This window comes from Nelusetta ayraudi, unplaced genomic scaffold, assembly GCF_046127955.1.
Source record: "Nelusetta ayraudi isolate G7.1 ecotype Tasmania unplaced genomic scaffold, CSIRO-AGI_Nayr_v1 ptg000015l, whole genome shotgun sequence".
NCBI classification, from domain to species: Eukaryota; Metazoa; Chordata; class Actinopteri; order Tetraodontiformes; family Monacanthidae; genus Nelusetta; species Nelusetta ayraudi.
Genome location: NW_027466065.1, coordinates 2,672,673 through 2,683,555, shown reverse-complemented (window position 1 = coordinate 2,683,555; position 10,883 = coordinate 2,672,673). Strand labels below are relative to the sequence as shown.

At 51.1% G+C, this 10,883-nt stretch overlaps 1 protein-coding gene across 1 annotated transcript; it reads left to right on the top strand.

Moving 5' to 3' along the window:
• Window positions 1-4,541: 4,541 nt before the first annotated feature.
• Window positions 4,542-10,376, top strand: lingo2b (leucine rich repeat and Ig domain containing 2b). Its single transcript, XM_076023465.1, has 2 exons — window positions 4,542-4,749; window positions 6,656-10,376. The coding sequence occupies exon 2, from the start codon at window positions 6,729-6,731 to the stop codon at window positions 8,565-8,567; it is 1,839 nt and encodes a 612-aa protein (XP_075879580.1). The 5' UTR covers window positions 4,542-4,749; window positions 6,656-6,728; the 3' UTR covers window positions 8,568-10,376.
• Window positions 10,377-10,883: the final 507 nt, after the last annotated feature.

Sequence of the window (10,883 nt, the reverse complement as noted above, 5' to 3'; positions counted from 1 at the left end):
TAACAGCAGTAACAGCAGCAGCAGCAGGAGCAGCAGCAGCAGCAGCAGCAGTAGCAGCAGTAACAGCAGCAGCAGCAGGAGCAGCAGCAGCAGCAGCAGCAGAAGCAGCAGCAGTAAAAGCAGCAGCAGCAGCAGCAGCAGCAGCAGCAGCAGCAGCAGCAGCAGCAGTAGCAGCAGTAACAGCAGCAGCAGCAGGAGCAGCAGTAACAGCAGCAGCAGCAGCAGCAGCAGCAGAAGCAGCAGCAGTAAAAGCAGCAGCAGCAGCAGCAGCAGTATAAGCAGCAGCAGCAGCAGCAGCAGCAGCAGCAGCAGAAGCAGCAGCAGTAAAAGCAGCAGCAGCAGCAGCAGCAGTATAAGCAGCAGCAGCAGCAGCAGTAGAAGCAGCAGCAGGAGCAGCAGCAGGAGCAGCAGCAGCAGCAGCAGCTCCTGCCGCCGGACCCTGATCTTAATATTTCATAGGGAAAAAACACAAAGAGGTTTGCCTCACTGCTGCTGGTTTAAAGATACACAACCCCCTGTTTGTTCTCAAATGAGCAAACAAATGTGAAAATAAAAAGGATAAATAAATAAGCAGCCAGGGTGAGAAGCGATTCAAGCGGTTTATGGCAGCCGCGTCAATAAACGTGAACGCGCGCCAGAGTTCAGCCAACGCCATTCTGATCTGTGATCGCAGTCGTTCACAGTCGAAATCTGTCGGCCTTTGTTCCAAAGGAGCGCGGCCGTAATCTCGTCAATGAGCGAAAACCGCCACCGCCTGTCGATGCCGCCCATTATTTATTCATAAATAATTTTGTAGGGATCAATGCCGCAATTTCCAAGCCCTTTTAAATATTCATCGCCGCGACTCCATCAGGTTCTTCCACTGACCCATAAATGGGTTTCGGCTTCAAAACGTGGGAACAAGCGAGAGATGAAACACAAAAATCCATTTGCGGTTTCGTGGCGGGTTCCGGTTCTGCCAATTTAACTGGGGAATGAATTGAGTAGCTGCCACTGAGACGCTCAATCCACGTTTGAAGAGCGCGCGAGCGCTCCGTTCGGAAATGATTCAAGAATTCGCAAAAAGGTTGAAACACCGAACCTAAAAAGAAGTTCTCCACCTGACCGGTGGAGGAAGAACTGAGCCGCTGATCCGTCGTTTCTATTCAAATACTTAGACGGTGATGGATTCGACTTGTTTTCGGTGGCTTTTTCGTCCATGCTGTTAGCTTACGCTGTTTTAGCATTGTTGTTAGCAAACAAACCTACCACCTCAGAGCTTTTAAACGGTTCTTTATTGACAATTTGTTGCACTCATTTTTTGAGGAGACACAACATATGGACGTACGCGGGCTTCGGCCTCGTTAGCGTTCTCATGCTAGTAAGAAATAAAAACAATCTCCTGAACCAATCTATGCATTGGGACGTCCGGCTGTTGGGCCCACTTCTGACTTTTCAAGTCAGAGGTGGGAGGAAGAGTTGGGAGATGAAACTGCGGATTCCGCAAGGCGCCGGGCAGCGGTGTGAGTGTGAGCTTGTCCTTCCGGACGCTCTGCCGAACCCCCGGCAGAGCCTCAGTCATTTTTCCGCAGCTTTACTCCGACGCTGTAATTCACATCAGAAATCACAAACGACCGGAGCAAAACGCAGCGCCTCTCACATCCTGTGAGCATGACTTTGCTCATTTCCTAGTGTACATTGGCCCCTTTTTCCTCCCCCCCCTCCCCCAAACACACACACACACACACACACATGCTCTCTTTCTCTCTCTCTCTGCATATATATATATATATATATTTATTTTTTTCTCTCCCGCGCCACTCTCGCTCACTCTCCCAATGACTCACGCTTCACCCTGCAGCTCCTTTTCAGGCTGTCAGATTTTCTGCACTTTCACTGACTCTAATCCAATTCCCAAGCAAAATCCCAAAACGCTCAACGCTGTGGGCTGCCCTTCTCAGCGACCCCTACAACCAACCCACACACACACACACACACACACACACTCACACACACACACACACACACATAAAAAGCCATTCTAATTTACCCAGAAGTCTTGTATGTTTTCAATCCGGTTCCATGACACGGTTGAGGCCGAGCGTCTCTAAAAATACGGCCGGATTCAGCAGGGAGTGGATGAAAAAAAAAAAAACTCAGCGGCTACCGAACTAAACATGTTCCACCGCCGTCAGCAGGCTGCAGAATATCAGGGTCGCGGCCGCAAGCAACTGGGCCACTGGAAGCGAAATTCCCTCAGCGGCCGGCCAAAGTGCAATTAGAAACTTTATTCCAGACTTAACGCCGATTCATTTGTAACTCGCAAAGTTTATGACCTTGCCAATTTTCGGAGTGCTCTCTCACGCAAAAAAAACGATGATTAGTCTCTTGGCCCGAATGTTCGACAGAGGGCACGTCAGACTCATCCTCACCAGCGTTTGAGGGGTTTTGATATTTTTAGCAGCTGCAGCAGCCAGTCGACCTGAAACTACCATTGAAATTCTTCTTTTCTCCATTCACATGGTGTTTCATCACTATTTTCTCTTTTCAATTCATTTATTAAAAAAAACTATTTTCCCACATGCTTTGCGTGTCTTCACTTTGTTGCTTGCAGGTCAGCTCCAAAAATCAAATTTTCTGTTTTGTGTGACAAATTAACAAGTTTTGGCGTCCGGCTTTTCCAGGGAAAAATTTAAAGCACCTTTTTTTTCTTTTTTGCGTCAAACGACACAGTGCAGCATCTCTAATGCATCCACCCAGCAGCGACGTTTGTCGGGTTTCAAATGTGATGATGTGGAGTAAAAAAAAAAACAAAACAAAAAAAAAAAACCAATGAGGCCAAATCGGGCAACACCTTCAGCCTTTTGCGGAGCTTCTCGGCCAGTAATCGAGTTGTATTCTGATGCAAAAAAAAAAAAAAAAAGTGTCTCTCTGCCTTCTGTCTGCCGTTCTCGCACCCGTCGCGGCTCCGTAAACAGACTCTTGAAGGATGACGCGGCATCATATTATATTACCGGCTGTCAAGCGGCATCAGCTGGGCAGTCTTTCACTGCGAGAAACCCATCTTCAAAAAACAAAAAATAACATCCCGCCAAAAAAACCAACAAAACAAAAAGCAAACATAGCCCTGAAAAAAGCATGTGAAGGACAGGGGGCGCCGGCGTGTGCCTGATATGGATTGAAACATCAAAGCGGCTGCTGCTGCTGCTGCTGCCCTTCAGCAAAATCAAAGTTTGGTGTTTTTCTCCCCTTTTCTCCAAGGTTGCACACTAGAACATACGCTGAGACGTTATTTTCCATCCATCTATAGTCTGCGGGGAGCCCTTTCCATCTTACGTCACGCAGACGTGACGTTGTAGCACTATGGAAACTGGGTCTGGGTTTTTTTTCTGCTTCTTTTCTTGGTTTCAGGACTTTTGTGAATTGCGAAAAAGGATTTTGTACATATATGTATTCGCTTTATATTGCTGTTCTCCTCTCACACCAGCGTAAATGAGTCAGAGGGCCGCCTCGTTGTTCGCTGTGACGTAAGGCCGCACACCTGGCTGACGCACAGCTCGCTGATATATACAGGTCACATGATCGCCCCTCCGTCCCTTTCTGCTTTGTCCGATTTTGCTCCCCTCACCTCCACCTCAACCCTAAAAGAAATGAAAATGAAAATGAAAATGAAAAAGTTGTCGATGTGCAGACCCACAGGGCAGCACTTCCAGACCGCTAACAGAAATCAGCAGAGCAGCAGCTCGTCTGCCGCTCGTCTGCCTCCGCCGCCGCCAGCCGAGTGCAAGTGTTGAGCAGGCGGAGCCGGAGGCCGACGGCTGAAGACAGGCGGGTAAACAGGCCGAGACGTGAGGACGGATAATAAGGTGGACACGCGCACGTAGTTACCGGAGCGCCGAGTGGACGGCCAGAGACAGACAGGCTGACAAATAGCCGGGCGGCGGGAATGATAGATCGGAAACACCTTTAAACCTCCGATCACAACACAATCCTGGAAAATATTCACTCTCCTCCACCTCCTTCTGCTCCTCCACCTCTTCCTCCTTCATCTCCTCCTCCTTCTCTTCCCTCTCCTCGTCCTCCTTCTCTTCCTCCTAAAAATCCTCCCTCATCATCAACTCCTTCTCCTTCATCTCCTCCTCCTCCTGTACTTCCTCCCTCTCATCCCTTTCCTCTTCCTCCTGCTCCTCCACCTCTTCCTCTTCCCTCTCTTCCTCCTCCCCTACTCCCTCTTCTCCTCCACCACCACCACCTCTTCCTCCGATTCATCCCCCATCTCCATCTCCTCCTCCTCCTCCTTCACCTCCTCCCGCTCCTTCTCTTCCTCCTCAAATCCACGTCCTTATTCTCCCCTATCTCCTCCTCCTCCTCCTCCTGCTCCTCCGCCTCCTCCACTCCTTCCTCGCCATCTCTCCGTCGTTGTTTTCTCTTTTTTTTTCTTCATTAATTTGATTGGCAGACTCCAGCGAGCGGATGGGAGCGCAGGGCTTGTAGTTGCCGTGGCAACGGTCTGCTCTTTGTTAAAGGCTGCGTTCCTGGCATCTGATGTTTCTGCTCCGCGATCGATAGAGAAGCCAGCCTCGCCTCGCCTCGCCTCGCCTCGCCTCCGCCCGCAGCTGATGAACGGACCGGGTCTGGGGCCAGACGGGTCCGAGCCGAGCCGGACCGGGGCTGGATGCAGGAGCGAGGCGCAGCTGAGGCGGAGGATGACGCGCGCAGGGGAGGAGAGTGGAGATAAAGAGAGTGGCGGTAGGGAGGCGATGCGACGGGGTGAGTGGAGTGCTGCGGAGGAGAGAGTGACACAGAGAGTGTATGCGTGTCCGCACTCTTTCCGCCTCATCTGCTCTATTTTCAGAATGTCACTCACTTTACTATCAAAGCCAAGCCAAGCTGCTGCTGCCGCTGCCGCTGCCGCTGCTGCGATATTGGTCCGTCTTCTTCTTCTTCTTCTTCGTCTTCTTCTTCTTCTTCTTCTTCTTCTTCTTCTTCTTCCACCACCAGTCGCACCTTATACGCTTTGCGGCGGTCCATAATTGGCGCAGATAGCCGGGAGCAGAATGCAGACACCGCTGGTAATGAGCCAATTACATTCAGCCTCTCTACTACTTAGCTTTCTGTCAATTCGACAACCTGTGGCTGCTGCGGGGCGCCGTTCCCGCCGAGGTCCGCCGCGTCTTCCGAGCCGTGAAGGAGAGTGAAGCAGTTGAGCTGTTCTTCCCTCCGCTCGTGTCCTCATCCCTCAACTTCCCGTTTAGCCTGCCGCCAAGGATGGACACGAATCAAAGCCAAAACTGCTGAACTGATACCAATTCTGTTGGCTGATGGCCGTTTACTGTACTGTGTCGTGCTGACTGTACAGATGGGCTGGTAATAGCGATTCAAACGTCCGGTATCAGTCGATACATCCTCCCGTGAGTGTTTTTTACTGACTCTGTTGATTACTTCCATCTACTCCTGTACGACTTGTTGTCTTCTGCTGAGTTGTTGGCCACACTGAGTGTTTTAATGTTGTTGGATTGTGTATTCGATGAGTTGTGGGCGGGTCGTGTACCACTGTGTGTCGCTGTATTGTTCACCTCCAGCGTGTCGGCTGCCACTGATGATTTAAAGGGAAGGACTCGACTGGTATGAAATAGGCCAATAATGTTGAACCATCCCTTTAAAGACCACATTCACCAGCGACACACAGCTAAGGGTGTTGCAGACATATTTCTCCTTCCTGCTGTCTTCATTGAGAGCGACGTCCTGCTTCTCGGGCATAAAGCAGAGCAGCGGCTGCGTCATAAAAGTGATTCCCTCGCTGAGGTAACGAGGTGATAAAAGCAACATAATATATATATATATATATATATATGTGTGTGTATGTGTATGTATAACAATGCAGAGCTCTGGTTTGCCGTAACAAGCATTAAAACGGGACTAACAAAACAGTGAGGCTCATTTGCACTAATTGGATGCGTCTTTTTTATGAAAACGCCAGCGCTTACAGGCAAGTGGCTAATGGAGGCGCTCGCTGCGAGCAGGAAACGTGAGCCGCTAAAATGTTCAGCGTGTCGCTGAAGGTTCTTTTGTTTTTCTTGTTTCGTTTTTTTTTTACAGATTAAATGTTCTTTTTATTACGTTACCGGCGTAAAAACACACGGCGTACGATTCCGTCGATTCATTCATCAAACGCTACGGCTGCTGCAAAAACTGTGTGTGAGACTGTGTGTGTGTGTGTGTGTGTGTGTGTGTGTGTGTGTGTGTGTGTGTGTGTGTATCCCCTCCTTCCACCGTCATCACCACTTCCGCAAAGCTTAGCCGTCACCAATCCCCGGGCGTTTAGCCCGCCGTCATGCTAACGAGGGTCATTTCTCACCGCCGGGAGCGGAGACGTCAGTTAGCCTGCAACCTTTTGTACCGAGCCGGCGCGGCGATGAAGGGTCACATTTCTTTGGCGCCGCTGATATATTTCCGGAGTCATGTCGCACCTCGCTGTGAATCTAATTCTATCATATCGAGTGCACGGGCAAAAGGGACATGTCTATTAAGTGAGAAAAGACATTAAAAGGGCAAAAGAAAGATGTTGAAGATTTGAAAAAAGGGCCAAAGGACAGTGAGGCAAAAATTGTTGGAATTCAGATAAATTGGCGCCTGTTCTGTTCTCGTGTATATCATTTTTTTTTTGCACTTGCAGGGCTCGTTCGTGATGGTGCTGCCTCTGGACAAGAACTTGTGCCACGACAGAGGGCAACGAGGGTAAAGGAGACATGAGATACCCGGCCCTGCAACACGGCCACCTCTTCCTGGTCGGGGCCCTGCTGCTTCTCCTGGCCAGCCCGGCTCTGAGCTGCCCCGCCCGCTGCGAGTGCTCCGCCCAGACCAAGTCGGTCAGCTGCCACCGCAAGCGCCTGCCCAGCATACCCGAGGGTATCCCCATCGAGACCCGCGCCCTGGACCTGAGCAAGAACAAGCTCCGCGCCATCACGCCGGACAACTTCTCGTCCTTCCAGCAGCTGGAGGACCTGGACCTGAGCGACAACCTCATCAGCGTGCTGGAGCCCGGCTCCTTCCGCTCGCAGGTGGCCCTGCGCTCGCTCAACTTCCGCAGCAACCTGATCCAGCTGGTGCCCGTCGGCGTGCTGTCGGGCCTGACCAACCTCACCCGCCTGGACCTCAGCCACAACCGGCTGGTGGTTCTCCTGGACCATGCCTTCCAGGACCTGCGGCGGCTGGCGTCCCTGGAGGTGGGCGACAACGAGCTGGTCTTCATCTCCCAGCGGGCCTTCACGGGATTGCTGGGCCTCCAGAGCTTGACCCTGGAGCGCTCTAACTTGACCGTGGTGCCGACGGACGCGCTGGGCCACCTGCACAGCCTGACGGAGCTGCGCATGCGCCACCTGAGCATCAGCGTCCTCAAGCCGTACTCATTCAAGAGACTGTCGCGCCTCCGCCGACTGGAGATCGACCACTGGCCGCTCCTGGAGTCGCTGCCGCCCTACTCGCTGCACGGCCTCAACCTCACCACCTTGTTCATAACCAACACCAATCTGTCGGCCTTCCCCGGCGCGGCCCTGCGCAACCTGCCCTACCTCACACATCTCAATTTGTCCTACTGCCACATAAAGCACATCCATCAGGGGGAACTGGGCCAGCTGCCGCACCTGCTGGAGCTCCACCTCCAAGGGGCTCATTTGATCTCCATCGAGCCCCGCGCCTTCCTCGGCCTCAAGTCCCTGCAGCTGCTGGACGTGTCCCAGAACCGGCTGGACTCCCTGGAGAGGGCGGTGTTCGCCTCGCCCGACAGCCTCCAGAGGTTGTGCATAGGCGGCAACCCGCTGGTGTGCGACTGCAGACTGGTGTGGCTGCTCAACGGCCACAAGCCGGCCACGCTGCACGTCCTGGACGAGCAGCCCGAGTGCAGCGCGCCCGAGCACCTCCTGGGCAAGACCCTCCGAGACCTGAGGGAGCCTCTGGTCTCCCGCTACATGACCTGCACCAAGCCGCGCATCGGGCCCAACACCACCCAGCTGCTGATGACGGACGAGGGGCAGCCGGCCCACCTGAGCTGCACGGCGGAGGGCGCCCCCCGGCCCTCCGTGGTGTGGATTACGCCCCACAGACGCTACGTCACGGCAAAGAGCAGCGGAAGGGTGGAGGTGCACCCGGACGGCACACTGGAGATCAAGGCGGCCGAGCTGCACGACAGCGGGGTGTACCTGTGCATCGCCAGCAACCCGGCCGGCAACGCCAGCCTGTCGGCCTCCTTGGCGGTCAAGAGCCTGGGCCTGGGCGACAGGTCCCACTACATCAACAGGAGCTCCAACTACCTGACAGACTCCAACAGCACGTGGGGCAACGGAACGGTACTGTACAACATGACGCTGCCCATAGACATCAAGACCATCATCATATCGACGGCCATGGGCTGCCTGTCCTTCCTGGGCGTGGTCATCTTCTGCTTCCTGCTGCTGTTCGCCTGGAGCAGGGGCAAGGGCCGCCACAAGAGCAACTTTGACATCGAGTACGTCCCCCGCAAGTCCAACGGGGCGTCGGCGGAGGTGGCGGAGACCAGCGGCCCGCGGCGGGTCAACATGAAAATGATCTAGAGGACCCGAACCGAACCGGACCGGACCGGACCGGACCGACAGAGTCAAACAAAAACGTCCACATATCAGCCTATGAATTTATCGATTTTATTATTTTTTTCCCGTCCTTTTCTATTGACACAGTGGATTTTGTGACCAACGAAAGTGATGTACCAATATAGTGGGTGTCGATATGACGGTGATCTAGTGAAAAAAAAAGTGGGCATGTGAATATTAAAGTGAAAACCCGTGGACGTGTTTATATGACATGATGTTCATACAGTACATTGAATATGACACTATAACCGACGACATATCAATATAGGAGTGATGTAGTGCTGCACTAGGCACGTGTTTCCAGCGGCGGCGCCCGTCGCCACTGCGACACGTCACCACTCGGTTTAATTCCCATGTTAGCTGCAGAACAGAACGGATGGCCGTGTGCGCGTGCGCGTGTGTGTGTGTGTGTGTGTGCGCGCGAGCGTGAGTGCATCAGTGTGCGCATGTTGCATTCGTGCGTTCCTTTGTGCATGTGCACGCATTGCCTTTTCTTGTTGGACGGGATTAATTATTACGAATGATCAGGTCCAGGGAGTTTTGGGTTTCTTTTGTTTTTCTTTTTCGTTCCTCCCGTTTCGTTTTACTCCTCCGGTTGTCGGTGCGACAACAGTCGTTGTCACTGTTGTGTTTTCGCTTGTCTTTATTTGTATGCAAAAACAAAAAAAGAAGTGAAGAAATTGTTATTATTGTATTCAACAAATGCTGCAAGACCTTCTGGGAGATTGAAAAAAAAAAAAATTAACAAAAAAAAATTAACAAAGAAAAAGAAGCACTATTGCCCCTCCACACTAGGAACGATTCAGGCTCTAATTTTCTGCCCAAAACTCAAGGAAATGTTAAACACATACGCCCACACACACACACACACACACACACACACACACACACACACACACACACACACTCTCTCTCTCTCTCTCCCCCGTGCACACCCGCACGGCGGTTGCGGCGCCCTCCTGGAGGAGCGGCAGTGGCCGGCGGTGTTATTACTCTGGGAGAGCTTTTAGCTCTAGAAATGGCGTGTTAAAACCGTTTTATAACGCGATAAATCACGGGCAGATTTTCCTGCCAGACAAATCCCTGGGTACGACGTAAAAGGCAGTGGGCAGCCAGACACGGTGGCAGAGATTTACTGCCCGGTGCCTTCTTCTTCTTCTTCTTCTTCTTCTTCCTCTTCCTCCTCCTCCTCCTCCTCCTCCTCCTCCTCCTCCTCCTCCTCCTCTTCTCCTGCTTCTTCTTCTTCTTCCTCTTCTTCTTCTTCTGGGGTAGGACCAAGTCGAGCTCTGCAGAGTTATTGCTTGTCGCCCCCCCACCCCCCCACCACTTTCACAACAGTGTCCCCGAGGCACCGACTCGTTTATTAGATGGCCATTTTGAAAAGTTGTGGAGAAGTAATGTATTGTTTAGATCTCTCTCTCTCTCTCTCTTTCTCTCTCTCTCTCTGACTCTCTCTCTCTCTCTCTCTCTCTCTCTCGCTCTCTATATCTCTCTCTCGCTCTCTATATCTCGCTCGCTCGCTCTCTATCTCTCTCTTTCAGTTCTGTTGAGAGTTGTGTTTAAATGTTTCGAGGGAGGTAAAAAAAAAAAAAAAAGCGTCGGCGAGGAAAAAAGGGCAACTCTTTGTAATTAAACGCAGGGACGTGGGTGTTAACTTGTGTGATCTTGTTGTGATAACATGTTCGAGGTTGTACAAACAAAAAAACAAAACAAAAAAATTGTTTTCATATGACAAATTTATGGGTATATTTTGAAAACGGAAATAAAACTTGATTATACCCCTAAAACTGGAGTGCTAGTTGTTCCAACCTGATCCTAAACTTTTGCGACATTGTATCTTTTCAGCTTATAAATCACATCGTGATGCCGTATTGACTATATTCTCACTCACTCAGGATTGAATTATGTGTGTGAGACAACTGTCAAAAACATTACAAATTTCTTCTGCCAGCAAAACTAAAAATACAGACGATTCAGAACGTTTAAACCCAGCAGGTTGGTTTTGTGTTTTTTTTTGTGTGTCCGAACATTCCCAAAGTTCAGACACTTTTTCGACATTTTTATTATCTCACCGTAAGAAAGTCTGATATACTTAAAACACAGATCATAATTATTTAAATGTTCAGTTCAGTGCTTCTTGTTTGCGCGGATCAACTTTCGCTAATTACCCTCCAACCGTGCACCAACTTCGGAAGATCCGTGACTTTGCGTAGCTTCAGCTTTTTGCTTTTGCTTTTTTTTCGTCTTGAAATTCCCCTGTTATCTGCTCACCCTGATCAG

Bases quoted from the DNA above. Each gene is read 5' to 3' on its own strand.
- lingo2b (XM_076023465.1), top strand. From the start codon at position 6,729: ATGAGATACCCGGCCCTGCAACACGGCCACCTCTTCCTGGTCGGGGCC.